The 16,638-nt window shown below is 36.5% G+C and overlaps 1 protein-coding gene across 13 annotated transcripts in view; it reads left to right on the top strand.

Moving 5' to 3' along the window:
* SLC4A10 (solute carrier family 4 member 10) overlaps positions 1 to 16,638 on the top strand; it is a 163,044-nt gene that overhangs the window by 64,424 nt on the left and 81,982 nt on the right. For 9 of the 13 annotated variants that reach the window (XR_013774964.1, XR_013774965.1, XR_013774966.1 and 6 more), the window contains exon 2: positions 7,890 to 7,971. Coding sequence is in view for 10 of the 13 variants with exons in the window: in XM_079311583.1 (XP_079167709.1) it covers positions 7,890 to 7,971 (82 nt within the window). In the remaining 3 variants the exon portion in view is untranslated. Of the gene's footprint in view, positions 1 to 4,957; positions 5,148 to 7,889; positions 7,972 to 16,638 lie in introns of all 13 variants that reach the window. The other 4 variants (XM_079311588.1, XM_079311585.1, XM_079311587.1 and 1 more) reach the window with 1 other exon arrangement.

Here is a 16,638-nt window from a genome sequence, read left to right as displayed (position 1 = left end):
TTTTACTCCAAGGCACACAAAATATGGTAAGCTCAGCTGCAATTAGTTGTAGGTGCTTTAAAACAGGTACCAGAACCCAGAAGGAACTAGGACTTCATTATTTGATTATTATATACAGTGCTCAAACAGGTTTATCAGGCATTTTAAGTGGGAAAATTTTTTAGTCCATGTCCTATTGTAATTGTTCACATCCTCCACACTCCTGCACTCTTAGACAGACCAAGTGGGGCACCTGGCCATTGAAACAAGTTAAACTACTATTTTGCCTTGATTTTTTTGCTTAATCTTTTAAGCAAAAATAGAAATGTTGTCTCCTGTTAGATGGGTATATTTAGAATAGATAAGGAGTGTATCATATTTACCTTGCAAATGGAAGGAATATATTGTTTCTACATAAATGGCTTTTCTGAGAAAGAAGATTCTGTATCATATATGAAGGAAATATTTTTCTGAGCATGCATTTATGTGTCAGTTTATAGCTGCTGTATTGTGCATAATAATATATAACAAGCACAAGATGCTTCAATGCAGATAAGCACAGGAATTGCAAGTATTACTGAGATTTAGTTCTGTGTAAAACTGCGTTTTTTTTTCTGCTTGCGTTTTGTTTTATTTATAACAATACTTTGTGCTTAGAGCTAATGTCTGAAATGATTTTCTGTTTTTATGCTACAGAAATTGCATTAGAACATTAAATATGTGTTCAGTCTCAGGCCAGTAGCAAATCAGTTTTTTGAAGCCAGTGCTGATTAGTGCAATTTTTAGCAGCATTGCAGAACATGACATTTCATTATTGAGTCATGCTAAACATTATCTTGGCTTTTGCTATAAAAATAGAAAAGAGGGAAAAAAAGAAGACAGAGAGGGATGCTTTTATGCATATGACATGCAGCCCTGAGGAAGATGCAAATCTGGAAGGAAAAATAATTGCTTCTTACTTTGTTGTGTGGATATGGAGCAGAGCTAACCAAAAGGAAAGCTGTGCTTTATGTTAACTGGTAGTGATTACTCCAGAAAACTGCCATAAAAGCAGTACCATGAAAGGGACACCTAAAAAAATGATCCTTTAGACCTTACAGGACAGACCCTATTGCATTATAAATGTATTTTGATGGGTCTTCTTTAATAGGTAGATAGAGGGGAAAACGATGATTTGATGCAGCTAGTGAAATGGAAAAGCAATTATATTTCATCTGAAAGATGAAATTCACTGTACTTTTCACCTCAGAAGATTGCTAAATATGGTTATATGTAATATAAGCAATTAAACATAAGTATTAAAAAAGATTGGGTTTTTTTAACCCTGTGTGCTTGTCTTCGGAAAGAGAAAAGAATTGTAGTATCTAAATTGTGGGCATACACAATGTGCATTAAATCAGTTTTGTGTGAGTCTGTCTGCTCAAGGACAGTTTGAAGGACATGACTGAACATGGCAGTCGCCAGTGATTTTCCTCCTACAACAGGGAGGCAGGCATGTAACAGCTTTGTAGCCATTTAGATTAATTGTCTTTGCAAAATATTTCCTATTTGAATTCAAGAGCTACCAAGTGCATATAACTTAATTTTCCATATTTTTAATAATGCCATCTTTATTAAGTTTTATACTGAACTCAAACAAAATGACTTAAAAAATACAAATACTGTGTAATGGATCTGTAAAATAAACACAACATAAAGCAGTAATGTTGGAACTGGGAAGGTAGTCATGTGTGTGATGTCTGCAAAAGTGTTTAGTGTTTCATTAGAGGGCATTGGAAAGGTGACTACACAAGTTTTATACCACTAATTTTATAAACTGAAATGAACATGTTAAGAGTTCTGTCTTTTAAGCAAATGTGATTATTGATGATAAAAAACAAATGAAATAATTGTACATTTGTCATGGTTTAACCCCAGCCAGCAGCCAAGTCCCACACAGCTGCTTGCTCACTCCCACACCAGTGAGATGGGGGAGAAAACCAGAAGGGCAAAAGGGAGAGAACTCATGGATTGAGATACAGACAGTTTAATAGGGAAAGAAAAGCTATCAACACAAGCAAAACAAAACAAGGTATTAATTCCCTGCTTCCCATGGGCAGGCAGGTGTTCAGCCACATCCGGGAGAGCAGGGCCCCATCACAGGTCACGGTGACTTGGGCAGACAAACACTGGCACTGCAGATGTCCTCTCCCTTTTCTCCTGCTTTCCCCTCTTCATACACTGAGCATGATGCCATGTGGTCTGGAATGTCCCTTTGGCCAGCTGGGGTCACCTGTCCCAGCTGTGTCTCCCAGGCACCCCCAGCCCCCTCTCCAGTGTGGCTGTACAAGCAGCAGAAAGGGCCTTGGCTCAGTGTGAGCCCTGCTCAGCAATAACAAAACATCTTTGTATGATCAGCCCTGTGTTCAGCACAAATCCAAACACAGCCCCCAACCAGCCACTGTGCAGAAAATTAACTCTACCCCAGCCAAGCCCAGCACAACATTACAGCTTTCTATTGTTTGTAGGGAGGCAGTATTTCATGTTTTATGTTGACAGGTGTTCCTGAGTTCCAGATGGCATTTCAGAATTATGTAGGTTGTCTAATCATCAATAAGGGGCTTATATGGAGAAGCAATTAATACCATTATTATTTTCCTTATGAGTCAGCAGGTGTGTCATATGCATAATTCCTAGTGTCTGAAAAATCAAAATGGCTTCTGCTCTGTTATATATTTTAAAGAAAGAAACGTGCTGAAAAAATATTCTTTATGGGTATGTTGATATGACTTATGCTGTGAGTATATTAAGAATGTAATTAAAAAGGGAGAGGATTTGACCAAGAGGCTTAAAAGCTGTGAAAAAAAGAGTGGAATATTAATACTCTTTGTAGCTGGTTTTTGCGTTGTATTTCAAAGGGAAACAGTCATCCATCCAGTTTATTGAAAACACTGAACAAATACCAGGACAGAAAATAAAAGTAGCCAGGTATGAAGAAAATTAGATAAAAGAAGGATAAAAAAAATTTCTAGTTTTCCATGTAAAATAACAATTTCTATGTTATCCATTTTGACTTGTCTACTCAAAATATATTAGGTACAGATATTGTACTAGTGGATCAATGAACCTACCAAGGGAGACAGTGAGACATACTTTTTGAAAGTATTTAATACTTCCCTGTTGTCCTAATCTCATGTTTCCTAATGTACATTTATTTTTATACTAATATTTCATTTACTGTAGTGATCAACACAGATGATCTTTAGTAAATGTTTCCTCAGTATCCAAGTACTTTTTATGATACATGCAGCAGTGTCTTTTAAGAGAATATATTGGTCTTGTAGTAAATACATATAATACCTGTATAGATAGCTTTAAATCAAGTATTGTCACCTAGACTTCAGTCTAGCTTGTTGTCATCCAGAAGATGTGGAATATGTCCTAATTCTATCATCTGGAAATGTACAAATTCTACAAGAGTATGTGTCTATGTTAGCACATACATATTTAAAGAGGTATATCATGTGCCTTTGTACAGATCCACCTTTGAAAGTAGATAATTTCCTTTTTCTCTCCACCCTGTCATCTACAGTGTGACGAAAGCACAGTTTATAACAAAAAGAGACAAAAACATCTGTCATAAAACAATGCTTCTCAGCTTTGCTAAAAGTGAATTTTTTCATCAGTTAGGTTGTTCTGAGATGTGGAGGGGCAGTGCATAGTTCTGGCAGGTTAAGGATCTACCTCCTTGCCACCTGTTGTGAATTGTAGTCAGGGCTGTATCATAGCTAAAGAGGGTCACTTTGGGAAGCTTTTCAGTAGGTCTTTTTTATATTGGAATATCCTGATGTTTATTGGAGTATCCTGGGTGGTGAGCTTTATCAATACATAGGTGGAAAGGGCACCTAAAGCATTTCGTTGTAGTTTCTAAGTTATGGGTGTTTTTACTTCTAACCAATAGACTTAAAATTTCTGGCAGCAGCTGTAGTCTCACTTTATGCTCTGATAAGCAGTTTATTTATCTAAGGGCTGAAAATCCACACTCCAGGACTCATGGCAACCTTCTTCCTTTGTGACGACTTACCAAAAAGTCTTTGATGGTGATTTATTTCCTTTTATTTTGTTCAACTTCAAATACATATTTTCAGTGCAATGTTGTTGCAGTGTAAAGCATGCAGAAGATGACTCTACTGTCTGCTTTTCTGTACTTACCACTCTTTGCACTTCTAGTATAAGGAGACAAATATAGTAACAACTGTATGTATAAGACTTTTTTAATATTTTTTTTCTGTGAAATACATGCAGCTGCTGCTGCTGCATGGTGAAGGTCATTCCAACATTCATTTGGAAAATGTAAGAGATGAAAAAAATCATGGACTGAGTAGGTTGCTGGGCTCTAGTCTCTCAGGAGCTTGTGGTTTCCATGTAAAAAGCTTTGGCTTTTTCTTGCTATTTTATCTCAGGTACATTTTTTCTTCTACTGTGTGTTTGCTGTTTTTTTATTACTGCAGGGAAGTAAATTTTAGATCAATTATTGTGTGGTGATTATGTAAAGCCATAAGATATTAACAAATATTATGAAAAGGATAGTGAAATGTTAGACTGTTTATGACAAGTTTATTGCACTCTGGTTATAGCTTCACTGAAATATAATTCCACTGGCTTCTCCAACATCACTCTTAAATTAGACTGGCAGGAAAAAAACCCAATACATTTATTCTTATGTATCTTTGTTGAAGTTGTGTAATGTAAAATTGTTGCAAGGTATTAATATACATTGGTTTGATGCTAAAAAAAAGAAAGTTTATGCCTTAATGTTTTTTATAAATTTGTTATTTCCTGTCATTATCTATTCTCACGGGTAAAATTTCTTAAATTGAATGACTTGGTGCTTCTGTAGTGCCTTACAGCTGTGAAATGCTATGTGAAGATTTATTTTGGCACAGAGCAGCCCAGTGAGGAAGGTAGATGAGTAAGTATTATTATCCCTATTTTACAGATGGGGAAGCTGAGGCACAGAGATTAAGTGACTTTTCCAAGGCCACACAGCAAGTCAGTGGCAGATCCAGGATTAGCGCTCGGGGACATCCTGGATCCCTCTTCCATGCTTTAAGCTGTAGACCACAGTGTTCACTGGACTCAGCAAGCAACTCATTGCAATAATGGACAGTTCCAAGGACTTGCACATGGTCAGTGTGTCCACACGTTTGTTTGCAGACTGCTGCAGTATGTCTGTATGGTTTCACTACTCCAGTCCTTGCAGATGTGTGCCCTATGTAAAATTTTGTACTTTCATCATCTTCAAATGGGGTAAAAGGAAAAGTGTTAGAATTCTGACATAAATGTGGCACGACAATGAACAGCATTTAGTTGTCTTTATTCTGAACCTGTTGAAACTGATGGGCCAAACTGCAGTGGATTCATGGCTTTGAGGATGTTAGTGTGGAGTTCGATTGGCATGAATTCTGTCTTCCATGACTGTATTATGGTTACTCTTGCCTATACTTTCAGTTTCAAACTCTCATTTTTTGCTGCACTTAATAAGTTTGTAGTTTTCCTGGAATTCTAATAAAAAGCAGAGCATTACTAATTGAAATTAGGTTCCAGTCTCTATTCATCCAGGGAAAAGTGGAGTGGGATCTGTTTTTGCTTGTACTGCAATAGTCCTTACCACCCAATGAATTTAAGCACTAAACTACAAGTGAACCTTTGTCTCACCTTTCCCCTCCTCCAAGGGGGCAGTACAGGAATCACAAATTACTTCTAGGGTAAATGCAGTGTAACTCTTGTACTGGTAAATGTGAGGTGGCTTTGATGCTGCTCCCTGGGAAGTCAGTATGTTCAGTGCCAGGCCTGTTTAATTGGACTTTGCTCAGAGTTTGACAAGTGAACTGCTAACAACACAGTACTCCCAATTAAGCTGTTTTTCCCTGTAATATTAATGGAATAAACCCACTTTTGAAAATGAGGCAAGGCTGAGACTTGCTGTGACATTACAGGAAGAGGAGGCAGAGAAGTAAAAGCCTGCCAGAAGCTGAAAATTGAACACATGGGAAAGGAAAAGTCAAAGTGTATGAGCATATTTTGATAAATATTAATGAATTAATTTGTATTTAATTTACTTAGATAATCGGCAAAGGCTTTAAACTGTCCAGCAATTTAGTATTTTCCCCACTGTAAATTTTCCTTAACATTGCTTCCTTTCTGATGCAAATGTCTTACGCTAGAATAATGTTATTTATGATATGGCTCTGATACTTGGCCTTTGACATCCTGCCTAATCTCACCCAGGGGCATGGCATTGTTATGTCTAACTGCTTTAAAATAATGGATTCGTTTTAGTAAAATGATCAAATGGCTTGTGCAAAGTTATACTTTCCTGGTACATCTTAATGGGTTATTAGCTAATTCTAAATTATTAAAAGACAAAACAGTTTCAACAGAAGCCCATTTCTTATTGTCATATTTTAGTTATGTACTATTATCTGTGGGAAAGCTCTAATAAAGACATTTTAACACTTGGTCTTTCTTTCCTTAACAGCCCAGATGCTTGGTGCTGACACATTTGTAAGATTTTGCTATGTAAGATAGCTACAGCATGACAGCTATTTTTAAAAAAGAAAAGAGCCTGAAACAAAAACTCACATCCAGAATGCAGCACATCCAGCTATATAAATGAATCTTTTTGCCTGGGGCATCTGATCTTTAAGGAGAGATGCTCAAAGACTTTGTTATTATATTCCATTGCATTCTATATATAGATGTGTATTTATCATGTAACACTGGTATTTAAATCCCCTTGCTTCAGACTTGAATTAAGATACCAATTTTACATATTGAAATCTAGCAGTTCTAGTTCTAATATTATTTACAAAAACCCATCTACTAGTGGCAAGTAAATATATTAATTGATACTTTTGTGTAATGAATAATTTTTAATCATGATTTAATGGAAACCACTCTTTCATGTTGTGAACTATAGACTGTATTTAGTAGCTGGATTTTTTTTCACTAGTGGTGTGAACTCCAGTGAACTAAATACTCATTTTAGAACAGCATTTAGTGTCCTGTTGCTGAACTCCCAGAAGATTTTTCTGTTCAGGGAAATGAGGTTTGTTTTGTTTTGTTTTGTTTTGTTTTTCCCTTCATGTCAGAAATTACAAAATCACTGATTTCTGTCCCTAGCCTGAGTACAATATACTAATTGATCATGTACTACATTTACAGTGCAGTAGAGAGTACAGTTAAAAGGCCTGTATGACTATAGGATAAAATTAAACATAAAATAGATGTTTCTGAGGAAGAATAGCTTTTCTGTTTTCTGCTATTAGTGTATGCTGCCTGCCTTTATACTAAATTCAGCTTGGTGTTTGTAAAGAGAAGCAAAGGCTTTGCCATTAATCAGTAAGTGAAGCCAGTTTTTTCCATAGTGTTAATTTTATTTCTCACTATATTGTCACTGGGCATTGTTGTCTAGCTTTGCCAAAGTATAAAGAGTCTTAGTAATAATAATTAGGGAATTCTGTGTGTAGCTCAAGATCCTGGTCTAATGAAAAAAATACATGTACAACCAACCTCTTTCTTAAGGTCTGTGAGAATAAAGATGCCTTGATCAGACATTTTTCTCTTATTTCTTTCATTGCACTATTGGCTCATGTTTTTCTGTTTCTGGAAACAAGTCTTTACTCATCATCTTGCGAGTTTTAGCAGGAGAAGTTTTGCACATCAAAGTTAGCTGTAATCATATCTCACTAAAAAATGATGCATGAGAAATTTACTAAATAAAATTAAATTCTTAAACCCTTTTTGTTCTTGAGTTGGAAAAGTTATTTATTAAATATTGAAAGCATCTTTGTTTTAGAGTACTGTGTAATCTTGCCAGTAGCTTTCAAATGAAAAGTGGCTTATCTACCCTTTTTTCTGTTTTGTAGAGAAATGATGAAGAGGCTGTTGTGGATAGAGGTGGAACTCGCTCCATTCTCAAGACACATTTTGAAAAGGAAGATCTAGAAGGTGAGGCATGATTTTTCTGTGCTTTATGTTGTCACTTTCTTCTGAAAGTACTGAAATTCCAATGTGTAAACCTATTGATTTGAGCAGGGATATAGAGAGACAAGAGAGTAGAATCCCATCTTTTATTTTAAAATGAGAAATATTGGGTTTTTTTGTTGTTGTTTTTTTTTTTGTTTGTTTGTTTGGTTTTTTTTTTTTTTTTTTTTTTTTTTTTTTCACAGCAGTGTCCCACAGAAACAGATGATGGACTTTGCTAGTTTTTGGTGATCTGTGGTCAATATGCATGTGTGACTTTAGATAAGTGTTTTAAGCTTTCAAATATGCATATACAAGCAGGATTGCTGATTTAGTACTTATAAAGGCTTCTACATTTGCATTAAAATCCTTATGTAGTTGCCTAGACACATCTTCAGCTGAACAAAAACATTCGGGAGTGCCAGAGATTGGATACATATTTGCTGGTGTCCACTGCAGAAACCCCCTAACTTGACTGTGTAGAAGAAAGTGAGAAATTGTGAGAACTGTTTAGATATTGGTCTAACGAGTCAGTTGTGTTTTTATTTGTTTAGTGTATCCCTGACTTTGGTTACTACTGTACTTAAACTCTTGTACTGAGTTGTGTGAGCCCCCAAGTCATACTTACGATGAAAATCAGTTTCTGCTGCACATATGATATCCCTTTGCTGAGACTGGAACTGGCTGATTCTGTCTGTTACCTTCTTGTAGTGGGACATGGAGCTTCCTGTCTTTGTCACACAGATCCACATGAACTAGCCCAAAAGAAATACTGAGACCAACATACTACATCTGAAATGTTCCCTGTGTCAGGTCTAGAGATAGATATCCATCTGTGTAGGAGCTTGAGATTTCTAAATGCCTACCATTGATTACTTCATATTTTTTCTATTTTTCTCTGTCCATATGAACTTTGTGCTCTCTGGTATGTTTGCCATATTGATGGTTTCACTGAAATACCAATGTTACACAGCAACTCTCTGTTGCTGCTTCCTTCAGCAGTGCCTCCCTATAAAGCAGGTGTAGCTGCATTGGGAGGGGCCTGGCTGTGTCTGTGTCAGGTTGTCTCTCATAGAAGGATGTTAGATGTTGTGCAGTATAAGGTGAGTACTGTGTGTGCAAGGATAGATCTCTGGTAAGAGGTTTCAGGGCAGCATTTAGAGTTTTGGTGTCTCCAGGATTAAGAGTACCAGTGGGTCAGGCTGGCAGTGCCAGTTTTGGGCTTAGGCACAGAACCAACTATTTTGAATCTCACATTTAATCTGTGGTCTTCAATCCCTTGATTGCACCCTTGATCAGAGAGAAACCATTGTACCTGGTGTCCTTAGAGGAACACCCAAAAAAAGAGTGGAAGCTCCCTGTCTCCCCTTCTCCATGGTACTGGCTCAAAGACTTTTGTGGGGTGAGTCGACCCACAGAAATATCCTTTTACTGAGAAGTTTTATGATGATGGTGAGATGGCATTTTAAAAATAGGCAGCTTTCTGGAGAATGACATCTTTAAGCTCAGTCACATGAGTAGACTCAAGCATTAAGGTTGTCAGAATTACTGTGATGCTCCACATGTGACTATATGGAACATAATTTAAGAATGATATTTAATTATTTTTTCCTACCGTCCTATATGTGTAGAGTTGCTCCTGTGAAATATCAGTGAAAATATTATTTCTAAGATCTACTCTTAGGATGTTATCAATAGAAATTGTAACATGGCAGTGGCACTCCCACAATCTTTCCATCAATTTAAATGGAATTAAATTTAGAATAATGAAAAATTCGGCAGTTAGCAAATAAATTTGCTTTTGTTAAAAATAAAATCCTATTCTTTCATAATGTTTCAAGACTGCAATTTTTCAGTGTAGAATCAATCCTTCATTATGCAGCTAGCTTTCTCAGAAAAATTTCATGCTCACTCTAAGTTCAGATGAATTTGTCTTTAAATACATAATCACTACCTTCAAAAATACCAGGTGACAAAATAAGTTTTGAAGAGATTGCAGATTTTAATATGCAGTTGCTGTAAATAGCGTGTCCATTTATTTTGCAGAACATCTAGGCATTTCTCCCCCTGGAAACAGAGAATGTGACTCACAAATATCTGTCTTATTCACTGTACATTGTGTTTGGTTCTGCTGAAAAATGTACCTTTTTCCTAATGACATAACAACTGTGAAATATGAAATTAAATAATCAGGTACTAATTGCATATCTTAGAAAAATAGTATAACCACACTATTAATATGTATTATGTAATTAGCTTTTTGACAGACATTTAATTTGGTTTGTGTTTTAAAAATGTAAATAGCTAGTTACTGAATATTCTAGGGAAGACTAGCTTTCCCAGGTAAGTTTCAATGGCACCATGTCAGCAACATGTCAAAATTTGCAATTCATATGAAGATTCAAATCTGAAAATCAGTATTCAATTTCTTCTTATTAAATCTTATAATTGTAATTTTTTTTTAAAATTTTACACTATCAACATTTGAACTTCAGAAATACTGATTTAAATGTGGACTAAAATTTCCATCTGAAATTTCAAAGCCTAGCAAATATGTGGACTTGCATATTTTAGGCAGTCCTTGTGCAAGTATCTTGCAAGTATATTTCTTGGTGAAAGCATGAAGATATGGTGATTAATCCTGCCTCAAAGAACAGACACAAGAATAGATTTTTGCCTCTGTCTCTCTAGATCAGTATTTTCTTTCCCTGAGCAGTACAGTAAAATTTTGGGAACATATGACAAGAAGTGCAGTACTTATAGGAACAGAGATGTGATGCTCATCTTAGTGCCAGTAATAATACTTGCAGTAAGCACTTAAAATTGTATTTTTTACTTAAGTTTTGTAGTGCTTCAGAGGTTAATTGTTTGCAGATTTTCAGCACGAGTTATTTTTCCATGTGGTTGATTTTTTGAGAGCTGTAAGGTCAGGATCAGTCACTAATATTGAATAGATCATTTATCTGACTATTACATTAATGGAGGGACTAAGAAAGCCTTTCTAAAAGAAAAAAGAGATTATCCTCCCTGGTTATAATCACATGTTTTCCATGTTATTTTTCTATGTCTGTTACAGACAAAAAAAATCCTACTGAAACAAATATGCTCTCATTTTTATCAGTGGTGGAATTCCTAACAAGAATTGGGCACTGATTCTGGATGCTCAAGTATTTAATTGCAGGACAGGTTGCACAAGTACCTGCACTGAGGGCAGCTAGGCAAGTTTTCATGGACAGATGTGCACATCAACAGCTGCTCTCAGCTCATTTCGTGGGGTTGTCTCTGGCTGGCTGCCATTGCTTCAATGTATGGTCAGTAAGAACAGTTTTCTGATCAAATGGATATCCCCACAGTTTATCCCATAGGTCAAAAATACTGGGATTGCTCTGTGTGAGATCTCAGATTCTCTCAGGTTACATGCTGAGATTTTTGGACTATGATATGCAATGGGTGGACATCAAACACACTCTGGCTAAGGTCTTTTCCTTATCTCACTGTGTTGGCTGAGGGGAAAAGTGACCATTCCATGGCCACCCTTGCTGGAGGTGCTCAGCTGCACATTGAGGATTTTTGTGGGAGCATTTCAGAACTGCTGTGGGTATTGCTGTGGCCTGGTTTGAGAAGAGGCTTCAACAGGGAGATGGGTGGAGATCAGATTGTTTGGTGAAGGTCCCAGCATGAATCAGGGATGAATCCTGGCTCTGTGGGAGAAAATTGCAAAATTATCCTTGATTCAGAGAAGTCAAGGTTTTGCTTAAGCTTTTTATATTTCATTCATTTAATCTGCCTAAGTGGCATGGGAAAATTTGCCTCAGGGGAAATCAAGTTTGCTATGTTTCATATCTCTGAGGACATGTAAAATGCTGTATCCAGTACATACACTGGATAGTGCCTGTCCCTGTATAGCAGAATATGCCTCTTGACATTTTTGGCAAAATTCAGATTACGTGGATTGCCTACTGAAAGTCAAAAAAACCCCTTCAAGCTTAATTAGAATATAAATACGACTAGCACAGCACAGAATGATGCAGAAGATGAGACTGTAAACTTAATAAACCAAAAATTAATTTTAGATTTTGTAGAGATATTTTTGTAATTAACAATCTGCATGAAGGATAATTTTGATAGTAGATGCTGAACAAAAAAGGTGAAATTCCAGAGTATTTAATTATTCTCTTTTAAAAATAGTTATTTTAATTATATTTTTCTTTTTAGATTTGTTCTAGCTTGTGACAATAATTTAAAAATTAGTTAAATGAAATTTTGATTATATACTGTTAGGGTTAATATATGAAAAACCTCATTTAAATTAAATTATTAAATTACGTGATTAAATGCTAATCTCCATGTGTTATTACTTAGTAGAAATTTGAGTGGCCAAAGTTTTTTAAATAGCCTTTTATTCTTAGAGACTGGAGTTTTTTTCTGCAGAAATAACATCATAGCACACCTGCCTGCCACTGACATTATTTACATGAAATTTAATAGAATCTAGCAGCTCATAGGACTGGAAGAATATAAATTATAATAACCTGGCCTTGATTCATCTGTGCCTCAGTGTAGAAGAAAGTCAGATGAGAGCCGGTGCTCCGCTTGGTCAGACAGGACCATCAACCAAGATTTCCCTTCTCCTTGGCTCCCAGGATGCTACAGGCTACTGCAAATAATTTGTTACCATGTCAGTACAGATCCCTTGCTCCAAGCTTCCTTGCCTGTGCTTCCCTTGGGTGCCCTGCTCATCCTGACATTCCCTGACCGCGCTGGTGCTCGCAGCAGCGTTGGCTGCTCTTGGATGGGAGCAGTGAAAGCTGTGGAAGCAGAGTGGGGAAGGATTTGGCTTCGTCTGTGCCTGAAAGGTTGCTCTTTCATTTTATTGCCATACTCAGGCTTGTTCCATTTGTGATTCCTAAGGCACATGTTTCTGTAGTGCCTCTCATCCAGTTTTGTTTACTTTTTCCTATGTAATTCAATATTCCTTGAGATCTCACTTTTCTCCTTTCGTCCTGGCAGTCGCCTGGTTTGATTCCTTTGCTCCCCTTGTCTCTCCTCAGCAGTTTCTGTGTCACTGGGAAGGTGGTTCACCTTGAAGATTCATGAATAGCATAAGGATATGTTCACAGAATATCTTTGAAATTATCAATAATGAAATAATGGAAGCAAACAAGTGCCACAGTGTTGGTCGAACACCACAGTCTTTAGCTGGTTATAAGGTTTGGTTGTGAATTTGGTTTGAATTTACTCTGAGCTTCACAGACAAGACCTTTTCAGTATGTGTAGGGACTAATATTTTCAAATACTTCACTTCGTGAAATCCCAGATGAAACTGACATGAACCAATTTGCCATTACTGGTGAAAGCTGCTAAACTCCAGCATCAGAAGACAGAAACATTAATTTTTTAACACATTGTTACGCTACTGAGGTTGTTTTTTTGTTTTCTTTCGGTTTGTTGCTAATTTAGAAATATAGGTCAAATTCTTCCCTCCAATAACCACAGCTTCACTCTCCATCAGTGGAAAGAGTTGTGTCTCTGAGCAGGTCCTTTTATATTCTGTGTCTGCTGGGTTTTTTGTTTTTTTTTTTTTTCCTGTCTGGCAAGGTCCTGATCTTGTGATAGAACCATACATACAACACGTCTGGATTCCTCTGGAGGAATCTAGGAAATTTGAAACATAAGTGCTGGTAAAAAAATACTTTTTTGCCCACCTATGATCTGGAAAAATCTTTTGTTAAAATGCAAGAATTTTTGGGAGGGCAGTGAATGATTGAAGCACTTTAAAAGATCCTTAACTTTAATGACTTCAGTGAGATGCTCTTATCCTCCATATTCAATGTGTCCTTCATGTTATCTTGGGTCAGGGATACTTTTATTTATTTATTTTTTTAAAATATATAATTACTCTTGTAATCTACCTTAGAATATAAATTACATGTATAATTAAAAAAAAAAAGTTGAAGGTTTTCTTGTCAGTTCCTCCAAATTATGGCACAGCAAAAATGTGAAAAATGAGTTTTGGACAAAACATAACCCCAAACAGCAATGTAAGCTGTTGATTTGGGAAGGATTGCTTTTGTCTTTTCTGCTTTTTCTCCAGCTTTGCCTCCCTGCTGCACTACAATAACGAATCATGAGTCATGTACTCTCTACTCCTACACAATTCACCATAATAATTTTCTTTCCTGTAAGGAAAAAGGCAATTCTTTTAACCCTACATGGACTGATGGTTTTCCATCTCTACCTCACTATTTTTGGGAGGATGAAAAATTGCATTTGGTTCAGCTCTAGCTGTCGATGCATATGAGATGCTTCAAGGCACTGAGTGTTTTCCAGAGGAGGGAGAAACCCCTCTGGTCCTGCTGAGGTCAGCATCAGCTGAGACTTGTCTTGAGCGACTGGCAAAGTATTCTCTCTCAAGGCATCTTGCCTGTGCAATGTGTTTCCTCAGTAGGTCACAGCAGCCTGCCTTTGCCCTCCTGGAGGTGTTTCATGACCCATCTGTTCCCTTATCTGCCCCTGCCCTCCATGGCTGTGAGCAGGGATCTGAAAGCCTTGGTGCCAGCAGGTGCCTCGGGCAGATTCAGATAATCCCAGGTGGGAGGCAGCACCAGCACTTGTACCCTGAGCATCTGCTGCTCGTGGATGTTTAGATCCAGGACAGGTGTTCTTTTAGACAATTGCCACCAGTCAGGCTGGTTCACTAAGAAGCTCTAAAGTACCTACTTGAGTTCCACATTCCTGATGGAACATGGAGACCTGAAAGAATTTCCATGCTGAGAGAGGCTTTTCCCCATGGTTTATGCTGTGTTTAATTTATGTTACAATTTTAATAGTCAGAATTGGTTTAGATATCAGTAAGCCATAGGATTTATCTGGTCTTCCTGAGTTTTTGTATTAACCTTACATCAACATCAGTAAGGAGACTATGATTTTTTTCCTGCAAAAACACACTCTGAACTCAAATGTTGATTTATTCCAGATGTGCTGCTAAAAAAGTGAAACATGAACACATGCATTAGTATTTTTTGTATTAGGGTTTAGGAGCAAATAATTTTTTATAACAGACCCACTGAGAGAATGCAGTAATACACAAAGATTATTTACAATGTGAAAGCTTATTAAAGAAATGCAATGCACTGAATTGATCTGCTCTGCAATGACCTTTATACAATGCTGCACATCCACTGGTTAATTGTATAAAGGTTGTTTTTAATTAGAGACCATTCTGAATCACATTGCACATAGCTGGGGAACCAAACCCAAAATATAAAGTTAGTTCAAATTTCTAGCATAAGAAGCTTATGGTTTACCTTCAAAGCATTAAAACATTCCTTGAGTTAAAATATTTAAGGACTGAAGAAATAATAACCCTAGGTCTAAAGCATTCATTTTATTTTTTACAGAATTACATTATATCCAAATTATATTATAAAATATTTTTAAAGGGTCTTGCTAATTATAATTAATTTTGAGACACATGAAAGCGCATATAGGCATGTGGAAAAATCAGGATCTCCCCATAACTTTTGAAGAAAAGAAGTATTGTGCTTTGTCTTCAGTTTATGAAGTATGAATTCATTACCCTAGAAAAAACCAAATATGAAACATACATTATTAATATGAATATGTCTCGCAGAGACATACCTCAGAGTAAAATGTAAGTAGAAGTGTTGTTGGGCTTGCTGTGTTTCAAAGGAGAAATTATTCCTTACACTTAAATTTATTTTAAGAACCCAATAGCAAATTAATCCAAAAAACCAGGCTCAGAATACAAGCCTTTTCTGCATATCCCTCGAGAATGACAGAAGTAACATCTAGAAATGGTTTTCAGAGCTTGGCATTCTGGGTCTTTAAAACCAGAAGCTTATCCTAGCTGCCTATCTTATGCATTAAATAAATGGAAATAAAAAGAAATGTAGTGGGATTTCTAAATCTCTGAAAACACATAACCCATTATAATTGATGGTGCTTGATGACTTAACTTAGGTACTTCTGGAAATCCCATTACAATTATTTGAGTGATGTGACGTTTCAAGGGAAAATGGAGATGGAGGGAAAGGGTTTGTAAGTGTTTCCCTTAGTTTAGTGGAATTAAGATCTTTTTAATGGAATGCTAAGAGTACAGATTTTTTTTGTCCCAGTGCCTCCCATTCTCCCAAAACCAGTTTTAATGCAGAAAACACACCCATTTGGCAGGGAAAGCAACCTGTTATGTTCACCCCTTAAACCACGTGTCAGTTCTGTGTGAGAATGGTTCTTAGGTTGTACCTGATGTTGATGGTTTGTACCCTGATGTAACCTTCAGTTGTTACTATTTCCCATACATTAGTGTCTTTGTAACCTTGCCAAAAGAATGAGAAATTATGATCTGAGTGAGCTAGGTGCTGTGAAAATGTATGGCAGAGCAGAATTATTTTACAATATTTGAACAATATTTGGCATTATTCAGTCATTTTTAGTTGGCATCCTGGTGAAGTAATTAATAAAAGACACAAAAAAGTTCTTAAAGATAAATGAAAGAAATGTCCATACACAATCAGTTATTATCTCTAAGGATATCCTGGATAGTGGATATCCTGGTTGATCCTGACTTCACTCTATTAGAGATGCCCTTTCTTTTTAAAAATTTTAGTTAGTTTTTCCTGAGATCTGCCC

Source organism: Erithacus rubecula, assembly GCF_903797595.1.
Source record: "Erithacus rubecula genome assembly, chromosome: 8".
Taxonomy (NCBI): Eukaryota; Metazoa; Chordata; class Aves; order Passeriformes; family Muscicapidae; genus Erithacus; species Erithacus rubecula.
The sequence above is the reverse complement of the archived record's forward strand: the minus strand, read 5'-3'. Positions and strand labels throughout refer to the sequence as shown.